Raw genomic sequence first — 18,447 nt, forward strand, 5'->3', positions numbered from 1 at the left:
TGAGACAATTTTGTATTGCAGAAGTTTATTACCTGTGTTCATGCTATAGTTAGAGAAGGAACAAAAATTGGTTTCACAAACCTTGTAGAAAATACGTTTCTTAAAATGTCTTTTTATTTAGTGTTGAAGATGAAGCTGTGGACAAAAACATTTTCAAAGATTGCAGCAAGATTGCTTTCTACAGGTAAGGAGAGGAAATGTATTACCTAGATCAAGACATTTTAATATTGCAGTGTTTATAGGCTTTTTAAGGAAAGAGTCAATTAGGAAATGTAATCATTAAGAAATTCATCAGGAGACATTCACCTTTATACACTTCCTACTGTCTTATTTAAATTTCTCAATAAACACGTATTTTAAAAGTTTATATCTTTGAATAGATAATACTTTTACAGGTTTCAGAAGTCAAATAATACAAAAAGATACACTTTGAAAAGTGTTACTCCCATGCCTGTCCCCTGTCACCCCATTCCACATCTTGTCCCTCTAAGAAACCAGATTTATTAATTTCTTATTTATCTCCGAGTATTTTTTTGTATATACATATATTGTTATATCACTGCCTTTCTTATACCAAGTAGCTTCCTATATACACTGTTATGTTCTTCTTTATTTTCTGCTTTATATTTTATTCTGAAGAGTTCCGCATGAGTATATAGAGATTGTCCTCTCTTTTTATAGCTGTGTAGTATTCAGTTGGGTAGATGTATTATGATTTGTTCAGTCTCCTTCCTATTGCTAGATCCTTGAGTTTTTATTCTTAGCTATAAAATCATGCCATGATGAAAAGCTATATATATATATGTCATTTCCTACACCTGCAGGTGTATTTATAGGATGAATTCCCAGGAATGGTATTACTGCATCAAAGAATAAATACATTTAAAATTATACCTATTACCAGAGACCCCTCCATAGGGATTGTACTGTTTTGTACTCCCATCACCACTATATAAGATTACCTGTTTCCCCGGGGATGTACTGTATGGTGACTAACATAATATAATAAAAAATCATTTAAAAAAAAAAAAGATTACCTGTTTCCTCAGAGCTTCAAAAAATATTTCTTTTTTTTTTATAAAGATTTTATTTATTTATTTGACAGATAGAGACAGCCAGCGAGAGAGGGAACACAAGCAGGGGGAGTGGGACAGGAAGAAGCAGGCTCATAGCGGAGGAGCCTGATGTGGGGCTCGATCCCATAACGCCGGGATCACGCCCTGAGCTGAAGGCAGACGCTTAACCGCTGTGCCACCCAGGTGCCCCTCAAAAAATATTTCTTTAAAATCTTTTTGTTGAGTGTCTGTCTTTGTGTGTGATCCTAAACCTCAAACCACCAAACATTGTATCCTATGTTACAACTTTCCAATTTATTCACACTGCTGTAAAGGAAGAAAATCAGATCACTGAAATTCTGAATAGGTACCTTAGAGGGAATTCTATAGGGAACTCTTGGTCATTTTGTTAAGTCCCTGGATTATATTGGATTTCTATTAGAATTTATTGAGTTTCTATTAAAGTATGCATTTCATGGAAAGAGGAAGGAAATTAACAAGCTAATAAATGTCATCTATGAAAACTGCCCCACCTTCTCAGTAAAGGGAACCATCCTTGGGCAGTGCTATGTTGAACAATTTCATTCATATTATTTTTATTAGTACTAATTTTATTAGCACTCTAATAACAAAGTACTCCTGATAGTACTTTATTAGAGTGCTAATACTGTCTGGACCCAGTTCATTTACTATCATAGTAAATTTTAATGACTTCCACATGGTAATATAGTCTGTTGGATGCTGACAGTCACAAATAATTCTCAGGTATTTGTATTCTGTATATCTGCAGGCGTCAGAAACAGCAGCTCTCCAGGAGAGCCACGTATCAGGCATCACTAGACTCAGCCACAACAGGCAAAGACAGCACCAAGTTCCGAATCATCAATGAAACAACCAAGGTGAGAGAGAAGTATTTTCTACAGAGAATTATTTGTTTCTATATTAAGTTGGGTTTGAATGAAGTAAATTTCCACAAAGCCTAATCAAAACTATGTATGCTTCAAAAATAAACGTTGTTAGAGAAGCAGTGTCATCTTTTTCATATCTACACTAATACTACTTTAAAAGTAATGTGAATATTAACTTACAGATTGCCTGTGTATCACATGCTTTCCTAAATGTTTTACAAATGTTATTTCCTTTTAATTAGTCCTCATGATACAGAAAAGTGACTAGAAAGTCACCTGCTCAAAGTCGTGCAGCTGGTAATCAGAGTTTTCACCTGCAGCTGTCAACTCCATCAAGTACCCATGTTCTGTTTCTGTTACACAGTGTGCAGTTGAGCATGCAGCCTGGGCAAGGTACAGATTCAGGGAGTGTCCAAACCTCAAAATGTGGGTGGGCCAGGGGAGCAAGGGACCAAGTAGTTGAAAACCTAAGTCACAAATGTTCCATCTCTTGAGCTGCTTCACTAGCAGGTCACCCTAGTGATTACATACTGAAAGGATTAGAGCACTATATTAAGTACTTTTTCTCACTTGTCAAGTCACCTTGCTACTTCAGGTGGGCCAGTCACGGAGGAAGTGCTATATGGGCTGAGCCAGGAAGTGGGACTGTGCACAAGTACCCATGCTTCCAGCCTGACCCTCACTTCCAGATCCTCACTGTCTTCTAAGAAGGCTTCTCAAACCAAAATCTGGCTTAATTGGTAGTTCATGTAACTAAAAGACATACTTAAAGCCATGCAATCTAGGTTCCCTAACAGGTGACTGAGACGAAAGCCCCCCTTTCCCTGCAAAGCTGGGAGACATCTTCCTGTGGCATAGTTCCCACCCTGTGGTGCTGCACTGAGGAGCTTCTTGAGGGAAGACAGAATAAAAACTGTTCCACATCAGAGGGTTCTCTATAACATCTGTAAGACCTTTAATTTAGCAAGGGGTTCCAACTTTATTCCCAGAAAGGAGGATCAGTTGCACACTGAGGAAGACTACCTTCCTTACGAAATTTAGAAAATGTAGCTATTTCATAGATGTGGAATTTTCTAACATGCTTTTCTTGCCCGAATTCAAAAGAAGGGCTAAAATCATAGCAACAGTTCTGTGTTCTCTATCCCTGTCCCCAACTTCCAGTTACTTAAGGGTGTATTGTAGTAGCAGTATATTTAGTTCATGTCTCTTAACTACACTGATGGGATGGTTAACCTTTCTCTGAAACCTAGTGCTGCTTTTATGTCACCTATTTTTTTCTGGAGGAATTTGCCCTCCTTGCTTTTTAATGCCTTTGAGTTCTCAGTTCATGGTAGCCCCCTCCCCCCGCCAAAGTCATAGGTCCTCTACAACTGATCCAAGTCTGTAGTAATGATTGTGTTTAGCATAGTTGGATAGCTGTTCATGGGAAAACATGAAGTAGCACGATTTCCTTCCTGGGGAGCCACCTGCCCTTTGCATGTGGTCTAATAGCCTGACACCCAGCCAGACCTCTGTATTCAGAGTCAGCAGAAGCAGTTGGCTCCAGGAAATGCAGGGAGTCCACTAGGAACCTTCCAGGAGTGATAGTCATTAAGCCTGCCACCAGATGTCAAGTACCTTCCTTTTTTCTTTGTTTTTTTGTTTTATGTTTTTTTGTTCTGGGTTTTTTGTTTTGTTTTGTTTTGTTTTATTTTTGTCATTTGGTCATTTTCCTTCCTGTCTCCAGTGTGTCTAAACCCAGATCATTGTAGCTATCCCATAGTCAGGGCAAGAATCACTTTCTATCCTTGGGGAGCCTCAGTATATTGACCATCTGAACATCCACTATCATGAAGACTCATGGTAAAGCAAAGTAAATGAGGCAGAAATACTCTGTGGGCCAAAATGCGAATGTCCATGCGTCTTGATACCAGTGCAGTTAGTGGTGGGTCCCCACACACAACCTTTTACAAAACTGTAGGTCAATTGTCTACACACATCCCTCTTTGGAGCCTGAAAACATGAGAGACAATGCTGTTCAGGTCAGGTGCCAGAACCAGAGCCCACTAGATCTAGATGCCTTCCAAGGAAAGGAAGCCACAGTCCAGGAGGACCCACAGAATCTCAGCACAAGACAGCACATGGCTCAGAAGGGAGCCGAGAAGCCCAACAAGCAAGGGCAGGGTATTCAGGATGTCAGCAACGTGCCTCCCAGGACTGAGAAATTTGAGGACCCCTGGGAACAGACTTCATGTTCAGGTATTAGAAACACTGGGGCTGCATTGAGAATCTGGATGTTTCAATCTCAGGCAAATGTATATGTTTAGGGGGTCACCCTGAAATTCTGGACTGAATTCCAATTTAATGTCTTCCTTGTCACTTGAAGTTGAGATGACTAAGAAGGACTCAGGATTTCATGTCCTCTGTCAGTCTGATAGGGATAACGAGGACCCGGACAGTAATCTCTAAAGTTGTCTGAACCTTATATCCAGCTCACTGTATAGACAAGCAGCCTCCATTTGAGGTGGTTTCTGGGACGAAATGGTGTTTCACGGGAGATTTCACATTAGGGCATGGTATAGGTGTGGTCTGGAGATTTAAAACAAGCTGCACATATCTACTTACTCAGAATGATAGCTTTTTACTTCAGGTTCAGAGGGATAGAGACCAAAGTCTAAGAGGATCATATTCAGCCCACAAGTAGCAGTTCTCAGATTCCACTGATCCAGCAGATTCTGACAAACCTAGCATTCTTAGCGTCTGCCTGCCCCCACACCATCACAACTCTTAAAGCAGTAACTTTGTTGTCAAGATCTGTTGTTAATTTTTGAAATCTTCTTCTCAACCCCCTTCCCCCAATATAAGCAACCAGGACACAGAACCAAGCTTCATTCAACATTGTCTTAGCTCGGGCTGCCATAACAAGATACCATAGACTGGGTATCTTCAACAGGTACTGATTTGCCATAGTTCTAGAGTCTGGAAAATCCAAAATCAGGGTGTCTTTGGGGACCCTTTTCCTGGCTTATAGACTGCCACCTTCTTAGTATATTTTCAGGTAGTGGAGAGAGAGCTAATTCTCTGGTTTCTTCTTCTAAGGGCACTAATCCCATCATAACCCCACCTTCATGACCTTATCGAAACCTTTTCATTTCCCAAAGGCCCCATCTCCAAATACCATCATATTGAGGGGTAGTGGTTCAAAATATGAATTTGGAAATGGGGGAGACACAGTTGAGTTTGCAGCAAACATGGGGGACATGGTCATGTTACAGAACAAGCTGAAGTGTGGCCCTGTGTGTTGTCTCCAGCTCAGGGCATCTAGGCTTTGAAGGAAAGCCAGTTGTAGGTTAAAATGCATCGGTTTTCTCACAGAGGGTCCCAGTATAGTATGTTGCCTATTCCTGATGAAAAAATAATCAGGTAGATATTTGATAAAGAGACTGCCAAAAGAACATCTAAAAAGAAAGCTAACAGTAAAATATTAACTACTATTTAGAGCTGGTTTTTTCTGTTATCAATTTTTTACCTTCAGTGAAAATTTGACCTGGATTGAGAAACAGGGAAGATCTAGTCTTGTGACTTCAGAGCAGAGCAATTTATTCTATCCTCTGAGTCTAGCTAAAAAGCCCTGCTAGCAAGGCTATGGAACAGAGCTATGTGTTTGACCTACTTTATATTGCCAATTTTGATGCTTTTTTACGACATGGATGACCTTTTAGCAACATGTTTACTTTCCTTTGCAGCCTGTTTGCAAGTTTTCACCAGAGACTCCTCTTCTGGCAGCATCTCCAAGGATGCAGGGATATCTCTGAACACCTCCATGAAGTTACCCCTTGCCTTTGCCTCTAAGCCTGATGAAAATGGGATTCTGCCCAACCAGCCACCTCCTGAACACTTGTTAGCCAGTAGCGTTTCTGCAGAAGTGGCCATGAACAGGCAGCTAGCTTGGGAACTAGCCAAACAATCAGAAGCACACCCGGACAGGCTAATTGTCCTTGGGGAATGGGCTAATGCCCAGCGTGAACTTGCCAACATTCTCTGTAGAGAATCAGTGCTTGCAGTAAACCAACTGGCTGCAACAGTGGGAGGGGCTATAGTGCCCTGTGACAATTAACGAACTCTTAGACAGTCCTCTGAATCCTGGGAGATCTTGGTCAACAACTTGCTCACTCTTGTAGGCCTTTTAGATGAATTGTTCCTTAGAGTATAGTGAAGACACCTGGTGCCAGAGGAAAGGCAAGATCTGCATCCATCAAGGAGAAATTGACGGGGTCATAATTTCCATTCCTAATACCCACTGCCATTTTAATATGTGTTCCAGGGCTGTTCTGTTAACTCAGTCACAGTCTCTACTGGTTGTGATTCCCAGTTCTGGGTAAATAACAAATGTCGTTTTAATATAATTGTGATCAGTCCACTACTTGAATACAAAGACAAGTCTGTTTCTACCACCATGGTTTTTACAACCTGATATTTTTGCCCAAGTGGCCAAAAATAACAACAATAAACTAGATTTATGGATGACAGACTACCAGGTTTTGTTTTTATTAAGTATGAAAGAAATAATATAGGAAAAGAGAATTAATACTCTTTCCCAGACTATGAGAAGTGAGCCTCTGAATAAAGCTTTATGAAAAACCACATGGAGATTTGTAGTATTAAAAGGAACCTCTAAAATGGATTCCTTTCTCTTGAGGATTTATCTCTTTTTCTCTGTATAGGTGGACATTCATAGATTTTAAATATTTTTAAAGGAGCAAAGTCCATACTGTGTCATTATTTAAAATGCTCAGTTACATGTTTCTTCACTTGTTTTACATAAATCCATCTTGCTGCAATTTGAGTCTAACTCCTAGTTTACCAGTTTAACATATCTTTTCATTGTCATTTCCAGTCATCACTAACAGGAGGAAGAGATGCCATCATTTATTTGTATATTACTTTTCCATAAATGTCCAGACAGGGTAAGAAGAGGAATATAGAGAAATTCTTAATGTGTTAGAGAGAAGAAAGTAACATTCATGTCTATGCTTTTTGACATGAGCAATGTTTCGGTGGAAGAGTAGGGCAATAACTGGCAATTGAGAAACCCCGAGAAGTGGTTTTTAAACCATCAACCACAGAGCCCAGGTCTCCATGGCGGTGTCTCAGGGCTCGATTCAGGGAGGGGCTCAAAGTTAGGGGCTCCGAGCCACTCCCTACTGTTTTTAACCCAAGTAGCTTTATTTATTGGAGTTCTGAACATCTTTTGCTGTTTAAAAAAAAAAAAGTTTTGGGGCGCCTGGGTGGCACAGCGGTTAAGCGTCTGCCTTCGGCTCAGGGCGTGATCCCGGCGTTACGGGATCGAGCCCCACATCAGGCTCCTCCGCTAGGAGCCTGCTTCTCCCTCTCCCACTCCCCCTGCTTGTGTTCCCTCTCTCTCGCTGGCTGTCTCTGTCCTGTCAAATAAATAAATAAAATCTTTAAAAAAATAAAAAAATAAAAAATAAATAAAAAATAAATAAAAATAAAAAAGTTTTTAAGTCAATAAAAACGGCATGAGCCAGATCATAGAAACAAAACCTACTAATGTCTAAGGTGATGATATGCTTGGAACATGAAAGCCATGTTGGTAATGGTAGGAGATACCAATGAATCTGAACATCAGCCTTGAAAAGGATTACCTATTAGAAAAAATCACTTGCTTAATTGTGCTAAAATGAAAACAAAATGGAGCTTTGACTCTGATTTGTGTGTTTGGTTGTAAAACATCATTATGGTAAGAGTAAAAGCAGGGTTATTAACTGCCTCCTTCTATAATTAGGATTCCTTCCTGAGCTGCAGCCTCAAGAACAGAACATACAGACCAATCTTTGGTTTAAAAAAAAAAATTGTTCTTAAAAAGAACTATTTTACTAGAACCGGGAGGATCTCTGAGCGCAGAAACTAGGTGCATTTGTTCTTCCTACGGAGGCAGCTGCTTAGGATCTTCTTGCTCCTTTTGCCTACCCAGAGTCCTGCTAATCCCTAAAGGTCCTGCTCCTCCAGCGACAGCCCAGAACCCCTCTCCTCACAGTCATCATCAACATTCCCTCTTGTTCTCCCGCAGCACCGTCCTTGTCCTTCTGCCTCAGCGCTTACAGCATGCTCTGTGTTTACTGTGTTTGGTTTCTAAATCGCAATTTCCCTCTAGGAGTTTAGTCATCTTTTTCACAGCACATCACAATATTAGATGCCAAATAAATGTTAGTTGAATTTGAGAGAACAATGGAAATAGAGGTCTCACTTAGGAGATAACGCATAATCTAACAGAATTTCAACTTTAATTGTATTTGAGCACATTTTTAAATCTTAGGATTCTGATGGCACACTTGAAGTAATTAAATTTACAAAAAAACGTTAAACATGAAAGGAATAATTACAGTATGATTAGGGTGGGGGAAGGATGATGCCGGTCCAAGAGTATAAACTTCCAGCTGTACATAAAATAAGTTCTGGGGATTCTCCTGTACAGCATAGTGATTAATAATACTCTACTATATACTTGAAAGTTGCTAAATGAGTAGATCTTAAATGTTCTCATCACATTACGTGATCTAATGCAATTGTTAGCTAATGCTACAGTGGTAATCATCTTGCGATATGTAAGTATCAAATCAACACGATGTACACCTTAAATTTTTACAACATTATGTGTCAATTATATCTCAATAAAGCTAGAAAAATAATTATGCTATGCTCACTACTACTCTACTATAACCCTACTTTAAGAATTATCTGTAAAAGCAGCCGCAGCCACAGTACTTTTTACCTGGTCACTCTTAAGTGTCATGTCACCGCTTAAGTGCCCTGACTACTTTCCTGTATTTCCAAGAGACAAAGTTCCAGAAAAAAAAAAAATTTTTTTTTAGCGCTGTGATAGTCTCCCTGCTTCCTATCTTACTTGCACCACACTGTACATGCTCTCCACTAGGTCACGCAGCCTGCCCAGCTTAGCCTTTCATTGAACAGATGTTACAGTAACAATACGTGTACCCAAGTGTAACCAGACTTTGGCATCACATGAAGGATTTAATGAAAGATTTGCTATCAATCACTGCTATAGGCACAGCGGTTGAAAACTGTCAAAATACTTCTCCGATCAAGCTTTTTTGAGAAAGACTAGAGCTCTGTGTTGGAGTTGCTTGCTATCACTCAGCATTCTAAATGATTTGGGGAGAGGAGTCTCATCTAACATTGGCAGGTGATACTTTATACTTTTGGGTCCTTTATTTGGCAGAGAGAGTTGGTAAAGTGAATCATAAAGTAGATTATATTTCTATAAGATAAGCATGGAGGTTTGGAAGCTTGGGCACATTTGACCCCTTTTTAAAACTGCCTGTTAGAGTAAATCAAAGGGGAACAATAGGTTAGAAAAGCAAATTCTCAGGTGGAGCCCCAGAGCCATACCTTAAGAATCGGTAGAATAATAGAATGTTCCATAGGCCAGGTGCCCATTGAAATCTCTAAGGAATTGCAGAAGGCACTGAAAAATGGGCAGGTTCATTGAAATGCCCAACGACTGCAGAATACCTATGAAGAGAAAACTTGTCATATGAAACTAAGATACTACTTGGTCTCTTCCACCATTCTCAAGTAAACTGGATTTTCTAACTACATTTGGAAAACAAAAGCCCATGAGATCCTAGATATTTTTTATTAAAGATCCATGTCTTATTCTAATGTATATATGAATTATAATAAAGATGACTGCATATTAAAAAATACATGTTTCTCTGATCTAGATGTCTCAAGGTAGCCGCTTCTATTCTCTTGAGGTTTGTTGTTGTTTTGTGTTTTATTTCTCAAATCCTATATTCTCTATAATTCTATGTTGCTTCCATGTCCCACTGTGGGCAGAATTTTACCTAAATTCCCCAGCCTCTTAAGAAAGCTGAGAGTATCCCAACCTCTTGCGAAAGTTCCCCAGGCCTTATTCCCAGGTATACAGGAAATGCCTTGATTTTAGTACAGCAAGGCTTAATCATCTATTCTAGGGAACCCCAGTGACCACTCTTATTCTCTATTCCTTTCCATTCTGTGGCTTGTTATCCTTCATCTTTCATTCAGCTGGAATCCAGTTGTCCTAATTTTAACACCAAGCTCTTAAGATAGCTGCAGTTTGTCATAGATACAGGGCCATAGGTCCCAGCTATGGCCTTTCCAAGAGCAGTTTCAGTTTATGCCCGTCATTCAGTATAATTATTAACAAAGACCTCTGTCATCCTTAAAGTTCCTGGTATGGACAATTATATGTTTGCCTAGCCATAGAACACAAAGAAGGTATTTCTGGCTCTACCGCAGGTATAGCCAAACAAGTACAAAGATTAGGGAGCATTTTCCCTTCATGATTCCCATTGTTCTCCAGTGTACTTGGCCTATAATAATTCAAACATATCTTCTTTTTTTAAGGATTTTATTTATTTGAGAGAGAGAGAGAGGGAGGAAGAAGCACGAGCAGGGGGAGGGGGCAGAGGGAGAAGCAGACTCCCTCCCAGCAAGGCCCTCCGGGATCATGACCTGAGCCAGAGGCAGATGCTTAACCGACTGAGCCACCCAGGAGCCCCAAATATAGTTTCTAATTATTGCAATTTGCCTGTAGAACTGACCATCACTGGGGTAATAACCTATTGAAACTAATCTGGTGTCTGTTCCCAGGTTCCTCTTCTGGTTGAAGTTTATGGTATAGAGGGAAATATTTTCAGGCTTAAAATCAATGAAGAAACTCCCCTGAAACCCAGATATGAAGTTCCCGATGTCCTCACAAGCAAGCCCAGCACTGTAAGGTAAGTCAAGGAACAAGAGATCTTGGATACACCCTCATTATAGGCTTTTATCATACCTTCAGTAGCAGATTTTGTATGTGCCTCCTGTTTTCTCTGTTCAAAGCTACGATCATTTGCCGAATTCATTTTCAGTGATTTGGGAATAAATTTATCCATTTTGTATGTTATCCATTCCGTCTTCTCTTCCTCCACCATGTGCTTTATTGGCACTTATAAATGAGAGGCAGAGCTTCTGATCCCTGCTGTCCTTTTCACAAAGAAAAGGATTCATCAACCAGACTTTGGGAACAAGCAGAAGCAGAGCTATTTAATTTACTCAGATTAGCAGCAGGGCTCCAGAGATCTAATACACTAGCCAGACTCTTGTGCTTACCATAATTTATACAGTTAGGCTGGCTCACTTTTAATTAAGGGAGTCTCAGAAGTCTAGCATGTAATTTGATTTAGAGTCAGAGATAAATTAATAGTCAGCGTCTAGGTGAGAAAAAAAAATCTCTGGGGATTAAAAAGCATTTTCCATATACCTGCGGCATCTTCAGTTCTCAGCACACTTTCCAGTGACATTTCAACTTTGTTCTGTGGTTGATTCCTATTGTTTTTTCATAATATTTCACCAAGGGAATATAAGATTATGCCAGTTGCTTTAATTTTCACTATATCATTATCATAGCTTTATGTAGATGATTTTTTCCATAAAAAACTTAATAAAGTCAATAAATTATAAGGAGAAATTATTTTAATTATAGAATCATCATAAATTCTTAATAGGTCTATTCATTGAGCTGCTACTATATGCTAAGAACTTGGGAAATAGGAATTTAAAAGAGACTGTTCTTAAGACTTTGCAATTTGTGTGCATACTTGGTTTATGCGCACACGTGTGTGAGTGTGTGTGTGTGAGTGTGTGTGTGAGTGTGTGTGTGAGTGTGAGTGTGTGTGAGTGTGTGTGTGTGTGAGTGAGTGTGTGAGTGTGAGTGTGAGTGTGTGTGTGTGTGTGAGTGTGTGTGTGTGTGTGTGTGTGTATTTGGTCACAGTATATTATTTTTTACTATCCTGGAGGATTCACTTTACTGGTAGATCCTTTAACATTTTTTCATCTGTGTTCTTAAGTAAAATTTATCCGTACTTTTCTTTTTCTGTGTTATCGTTGCCATGTTTTGCGGTCAGGGTGATAACTAGCTTTGTGTAGTAAATATGGCATATTATGCTTCTGTTCCAACCTCATTCTAGGGCACCTTTGGCTACTGCAGTAACTAGAGAGCTAAAAACTACATTCTTTCATCTCCCATATTCCCATGCAGCTACTTTCTGGTAAATTCAGGTTCTACCGATCAGATGCACTTACAGGGATCTTGATTTCAGAACTGAGCTTCCCAGTTTGGTAGTGTGGATTTGGCAGCCATAGAATGTCTCTAGAGGCACACTAGAGAGGGCGGTAGTCTCCTGATCTCTGGACCTAGCGTGGCATGGTCTTGGAGCCCAGCAGTTGCCATAGTGACTTCTGATTATCCAGCTTCCGGATTCTAGCTGCGGTAGAAGTTCCATTGACCATACAGTTATGCAGTATTGTTTTGCGGGTCATTACTATTACCTTAACACTTCCCATGATGTTGTAAGCTCCTAATTCCCCCCTATTAAATCACCTATTTTCTACTTAGAATAGCCAGAGTTTTTTCTTTAACCTACAGTTGACTCTTGGTTGATATAGTCTTTAGTATCAGAAGTGAGTTATAGGCAATAAACCCTCCAGGATGGGAATATGAGATTGGTTAGCTGATTTGGCTGGATTTGAAGAGAACAAGGACCTGATTATCATCAAACGATGAGATAGTGTTACGGACTGAATCGCCCCCCCAACTAAACTCATTTGTTGAAACCCTAACCTCCTGTACCTCAGAATGTGACTATATTTAAAGGTATGGCCTTTGAAGAGGTAACTAAGTTAAAGTGGGGTCCTTAGAGTAGACTCTTCAATATGACTTGTGTCGCATAAAAAGAGGAGATTAGGACACAACTATCACAGACAGAGGGATGACTGTGTGAGGACATAGCAAGAAGGCTACCTGAAAGCCAAGGAGAAAGGTCTCGGAAGAATCGAAACCCACTGGCACTTTGATCTTGGACTTCCAGCCTCTAGAATTTTGAGAAAATAAATTTCTGTAGTTTAAGCTACCCAGCATGGCATTTGTTGTGGCAGACCTAGCAAGCTAATACAACTAGCATAAACCACAGCATTCCATGGCAGAGTTACTTAAATTACTACCTGTGGTCAACTGAAATGAAGTGCGTATTGAAAGTATGGCCCCTGCAGAGCAAGCAATAGGGCATAGCATAGCGTGACTGTCATAAAGAACTCAAAACTCCAAAGTGACCTCGTATTAACTTAACTGAAGAACTTAAAGAAAGAGAAGTACAGTCTCGGGTTTTAAATTCTTACCTCAGGCATTGTCAGAAACCAAATAAGTTTTTATGACAATCCTAAAAGTCTCTCATATCTCTTGTTGCTGCCGAATCCTTATAGCTGAAAATCAGATACAGAGTTTGATTCTGTGGTTCGCTATATTAGACCATGAGTTTAATTCACAGCCTCAACAGTTCTGTGAATTTAGGGCACTAACTGGGAAAAGGGAAAACTAAATAGCAACATTTGGGAAGATTTGAATAACTGAATACCCAAACCTCAGAATTCCACCAAGCCTCCTGTTCCAGCAGAAGCAGCTCCTTTTCCTCTTACAAAGCTGATCCTACCTTGTTGGACACCCTGTGTTGATATATTGTGCAGGGGGATTCCTGTGCTCCTTGTGCCTCATCCCTACTGCTCTTCACAGCCTTTATTTTATTTTTTTTTTTTTAGATTTTATTTATTTGAGAGAGAGAGAGAGGAGAGTGGGGGTAGAGGGGCAGAGGGAGAAAGAGAAGCAGGCTCCCTACCGAACACAGAGCCTGACATGGGGCTCGATCCCAGGACCTGGAATCATGACCTGAGCTGAAGGCAGATGCTTAACCGACTGAGCCAGCCCCGCCCCCCGCCACTTCGCGGCTTTTAAAACCACTATCAGAGCCCAGCATGCCTAGGGAGCTTATTATAGTCAAACCGTACACCTGAAGAATTACAAGATTTTCTATTGGCAAAAACCTGGGATATGGATGAAAATGATTTCTGAGGGGCTCCTAGACTGAATTGAATTTATTGACATGAGTACATGTACCAGAGAATCTGGATTTGATATGCTAGCTTGGACAGCTGGGAGTGGATCTAATTATTTGCTTGGTTGGTTAATTATAATCTGTATTCAGCTGTGGACTCTGCTGAATGAAGTTGAGATCCCAGAAATTTCTTTGGCACAGAGTAGAAGAAATGACCCATAGACTTAGGGAGGTAAAGATGTTGAAGTGGATATATCATACTCAACAGCTCATCTAGCCCTTGATTTTGTTCTCCAAGAGGATCCAAAAGATACTCCCTTCACTGAGAAATAAATTGGTAAGGGAACACTTGGAAAGCCTTGTAGTGAGTGAGTGTCTTTTATGAGCTAGACATAGTGGTGAGAAGTGATGCCATCAAAATGTGCTCCCTGAGGGGTGCCTGAATGGTTAAGTGTCTGCCTTGGGCTCTGGTCCTGATCTCAGGGTCCTGAGATAGAGCCTCAAGTCAGGGCAGGATCCCTGCTCAGCAGGGAGTCTGCTTCTCTCTCTCCTTCTGCCCCTCCCCCCCCACTTCCCCTCCCCTTGCTCACGCTAATAAATAAATAAAAATTTTAAAAAATGGGCTCCCTGATTTCAGTGAAGATGATGAGACTCCAGGTGGCAGAATCAAAGTAGCAGCATGTAGTTAAAGACAAGGTGAACATATTTTCATAATGTGCAGCAGGGTCTGTACCCAAAATGGTTTAACTCTTGGGCCAGTGAACAATGTACCAAAGGGTCCATTGGACTGAAATAGATGTACTAAGGTGAAACAACTGAAAGAACTCCTTTTAGGTTTGATGAACAGTGAGATACAACCTCTCACCCAACTCCAGACAGTTTCCAGAACCCAGGCATCTTGCTTGAGGGGGAGGCCTAGAATCCATGGAGTAGGACTTGATAAGGATATAATAAGAACATAAAATATCCCACCTCACCTTCCCTAAAGAGGCATGTGACCATTTACCAGGGTGACTATGCACCAAGAAGAGAAATATCTGAGGGATTTTAAGTGCTGCCTGTGAGCTTACATAATTCCTGGGGATCCAGAATATCCTAACAGTCTACCTGTCAAACTGGGGACTGATGGGAGTCAGGAGAGATTCCATCTCACTGTGGACTCAGTGGGTCAAAATCCAATCTAGGTTATTTCCTTAATTTCTGAGTGTATGGTTGGGATGAGAGAGAAAAACAAAGTGTTCAGTGCACCAAAGTGTTACTAGACTGTCCAGACCAAGGTAATGATGATGACGGCTAACATTTATTGAGTGCTTATTATGTGCCAGCCACTGCCAAGTGCTTTGTGTGCGTGATCTCATTTAATTCTTCCCGGAAGCTCTATTTGTTCTTCCTTTTATTATTTCTACTTTATAAATGAGGAAACTGAGAACTGGATAGACTGATTAATTTGTCCAAAGTTATGCACCTAGTGCATGATAGAGCTATGTTCAGTCCAGGCTTTCTGACACCAAAACCCATGCTCTCAATTACTGCTTTTCCATTGCCTTATCTATGCTACGTCACATGAATATTGATTTACAAATTCTGTTTTTTTTTTAGAGAGAGAGCTCATATGGGGTGGCAGGGTGAGGAGGAGCAGAGGGTGAGGCAGAGAGAATCTCAGGCTGACTCCTCACCCAGCATGGAGCCCAACACAGCACTCGATCTCACAACCCTGAGATCATGACCTGAGCTGAAATCAAGAGCCAGGCGCTTAACTGACTGAGGCACCCAGGCTCCCCATTTACGCATTAATTTGAACTGAGAATCACATTGAGCCATGTAAACCTGTTTTTCTCTTCTTGTTTTATTTTCTAGGTTGATTTCATGTGCAGGGGATGCAGATAGTCTGGTACTGGCAGATGGAAAAGGAGATCTGAAGTGTCATATCACAGCAAACCCATTCAAGATAGATTTGGTGTCTGAAGAAGAGGTTGTGATGAGCATAAACTCCCTGGGCCAATTGTACTTTGAGCACCTGCAGATTCCTCTCAAGCAAAGGTATTGTTGCACATTACTTGACATACAAAGAACTACAGAAAACCTGATTGTGATTACTAATTGCCTAAATAGTTGACGTATCGCCATGGAAAACTGGTTGCCTTATTTGCTGAAATATTGTTCTGAGATATTTCATCTTTTCACCTGTGCAAGTAAATGCAGGCTTGGTGACAAGAATTATTCCCAGACTTTTGCAACTTGATACTCTTTAACATATCCTATGTGTTTAACTGATGGCATTCTCTATGCTCTACAACCCTAAAAACACTGTGTTGAGCCTTGATAAAGGTTTTTTTTTTTAAGATTTTATTTATTTATTTGACAGAGAGAGAGGGGACACAAGCAGAGGGAGTGGGAGAGGGAGAAGCAGGCTTCCCACTGAGCAGGGAGCCCGATGGATGCGGGGCTTGATCCCAGGACCCTGGGGTCATGACCTGAGCCGAAGGCAGAAGTTTAATGACTGAGCCATTCAGGCGCCCCAAGACTTGATAAATGTTAATGTGAACTGACATGTCTTCAGAATTTCACTTTATCCCCTTACAATTACTTGAGTTACCTTACACTTGAATACTTGTCCAAGAATTTTCGGTAAACAGTCACTTGATCAAAGCTGTTTGTGTGGGGGTGACATGAACTAGGAGGTTACGTAATAAGGGGAAATTCTTCTTCCATTTTTTCCACTGTTGTTTTTTAATTCCCCAGTCTGTACTTTCTACTTTTGTCCTAATAATGAACATCTTATGTAATCTGTAGAAAACATTCAACATTCATTATTCTCACATAGTGATTTTTTCTGGGTTTCAACTTATTTATTTTTTTATATATAAAAATCTTATTTTCTTATTACAGAAATAGCTGTTCATTGTAGGAAAAATAGAAAATATTGAAAAGAAAAATTTAAATACCTGTAATACTGCCACTTGTTAGTATATTCAGTTATTTTTTTTAACTGAAAAATACTGATTGCATAACAAATACCTGTATACCCAGTACCTGGGTTATTTATATTTAAAATATTTTTTTCTTTTAATAAACTCCCATATTTTTGTTTGAGAGGTGATATCTAAGTTGGGCCGTAATATTTTTATTTATTTTTTGGATAAGCACATGCTGCAAAGGGCTATATAGTGAAAAGTCTCACTCGCCATTTGTCCTTGAGCAACCCAGTTCCATCCTTGAAAAAGTAATCAGTGTTTCTGGTTTTTTGTGTATTCTTCCAGAGATAATTCATGCTTATACAGTAGAATACATATGTGCTTTGTTTTTTCCTTTCTTGACACACATGATACCGCCTTTACTCGTTATTCTGCACTTTGCTGTTTTTCCTTTACCAATGTGGTAGTTCCTAATTTCTTTAAAGCAGCTATATAGTTTCTATTGTATGGTTACACCATGATTCATTTAGGAAATTCCCTCTTGATGGACTTTAAAATTATTTCTAATCTTGTTTTACAACTACTTACTTCATGGATAACTTTGTATATGCGTCATTTGCATACATGCAAGTACATCCATAGACTAGAGTCATAGAAGTATAGTTGCGGACCAGATGGTTTGTGAATCTGTGATTCTGACCACGCTGCCAAATTACCTTCCGTAGAGGTTGTGTGCTAGTTCATATTCCCAGCATGTACGTTTGTGTTGTGAAAATCAGATTATCCACCTGGAAAAAATTTTAAGTTGGATCCAAACCTCACAACATTAGCAAAAATTAATCCCAGATGAAAAAAATTACACATTAAAAAAAAACCATAAAAAGAGGCAAAATCAAGATGGCGGTGTAGGAAGATCTTGAGCTCGTCTCCTCAAACACACACATCAAAATCTACAACTACATATAGAAAACTCTCTCTGAGGGGCGCCTGGGTGGCTCAGTCAGTTAAGTGGCTGACTCTGGATTTCAGCTTAGATCTTGGTCTCAGTGTCGTGAGTTCAAGCCCCACACTGGGCTCCATGCTGGGCGTGGAACCTACTTTAAAAGAAAAGAAAGAAAACTATCTCTGAGAAGGAACTAAAGACTAGCAAAACAGATCATACACAACTAAGGATATACAGAAAAAAACACATCAAGATGGGTCAGAGGAGCAGAGACATGGTTTAGTCAGGTCCCACACCCCCAGTGCAGCAACCCACAAGTGGAAGGCTGTCACAACTGTAGACGCCTGCCCTGAGGAACAGGGGTTCTGAGCCCCACATCAGGCTCCATATCCCAGGGAACCTGCACCAGGAAGATGACCTCCCGTAATGTCTGGCTTTGAAACCAACAGTTCTTGTGTCCAGGAGAGTCAGAGGGCAGTAGGGAACTGAGACTCTGCTCTTAAATGGCATGTGCACAGTCACACTTGGCTTTGAGTCCCAGCACAAAGGCAACCACTTGAAAAACGCCTGGGTTACATGCGAAGGAGATCCATTGACTAATTTTAGGGCATGTGCCAGAATGGCAGGAATCTGTTGGAATGTCCTCCAGGGACAGATGCACTGGTGGGTATGCTTCTCCCTTGCTGGCCCAGC

General features: G+C 40.3%; 1 protein-coding gene across 8 annotated transcripts in view; it reads left to right on the forward strand.

Moving 5' to 3' along the window:
• The window catches only part of GANC (glucosidase alpha, neutral C), a 73,214-nt gene that overhangs the window by 2,244 nt on the left and 52,523 nt on the right, over positions 1 to 18,447 (forward strand). For 7 of the 8 annotated variants that reach the window (XM_040620500.1, XM_008702215.2, XM_008702214.2 and 4 more), the window contains exons 3-6: positions 122 to 184; positions 1,846 to 1,954; positions 10,622 to 10,749; positions 15,754 to 15,936. In XM_040620500.1, coding sequence (XP_040476434.1) covers positions 122 to 184; positions 1,846 to 1,954; positions 10,622 to 10,749; positions 15,754 to 15,936 — 483 coding nt within the window. Of the gene's footprint in view, positions 1 to 121; positions 185 to 1,845; positions 1,955 to 5,688; positions 5,902 to 10,621; positions 10,750 to 15,753; positions 15,937 to 18,447 lie in introns of those variants that run through there. The other variant, XM_040620501.1, reaches the window with a different exon arrangement.

The sequence above is a fragment of the Ursus maritimus genome, unplaced genomic scaffold (genome assembly GCF_017311325.1).
Source record: "Ursus maritimus isolate PB19 unplaced genomic scaffold, ASM1731132v1 scaffold_35, whole genome shotgun sequence".
In the NCBI taxonomy this organism is placed as follows: domain Eukaryota; kingdom Metazoa; phylum Chordata; class Mammalia; order Carnivora; family Ursidae; genus Ursus; species Ursus maritimus.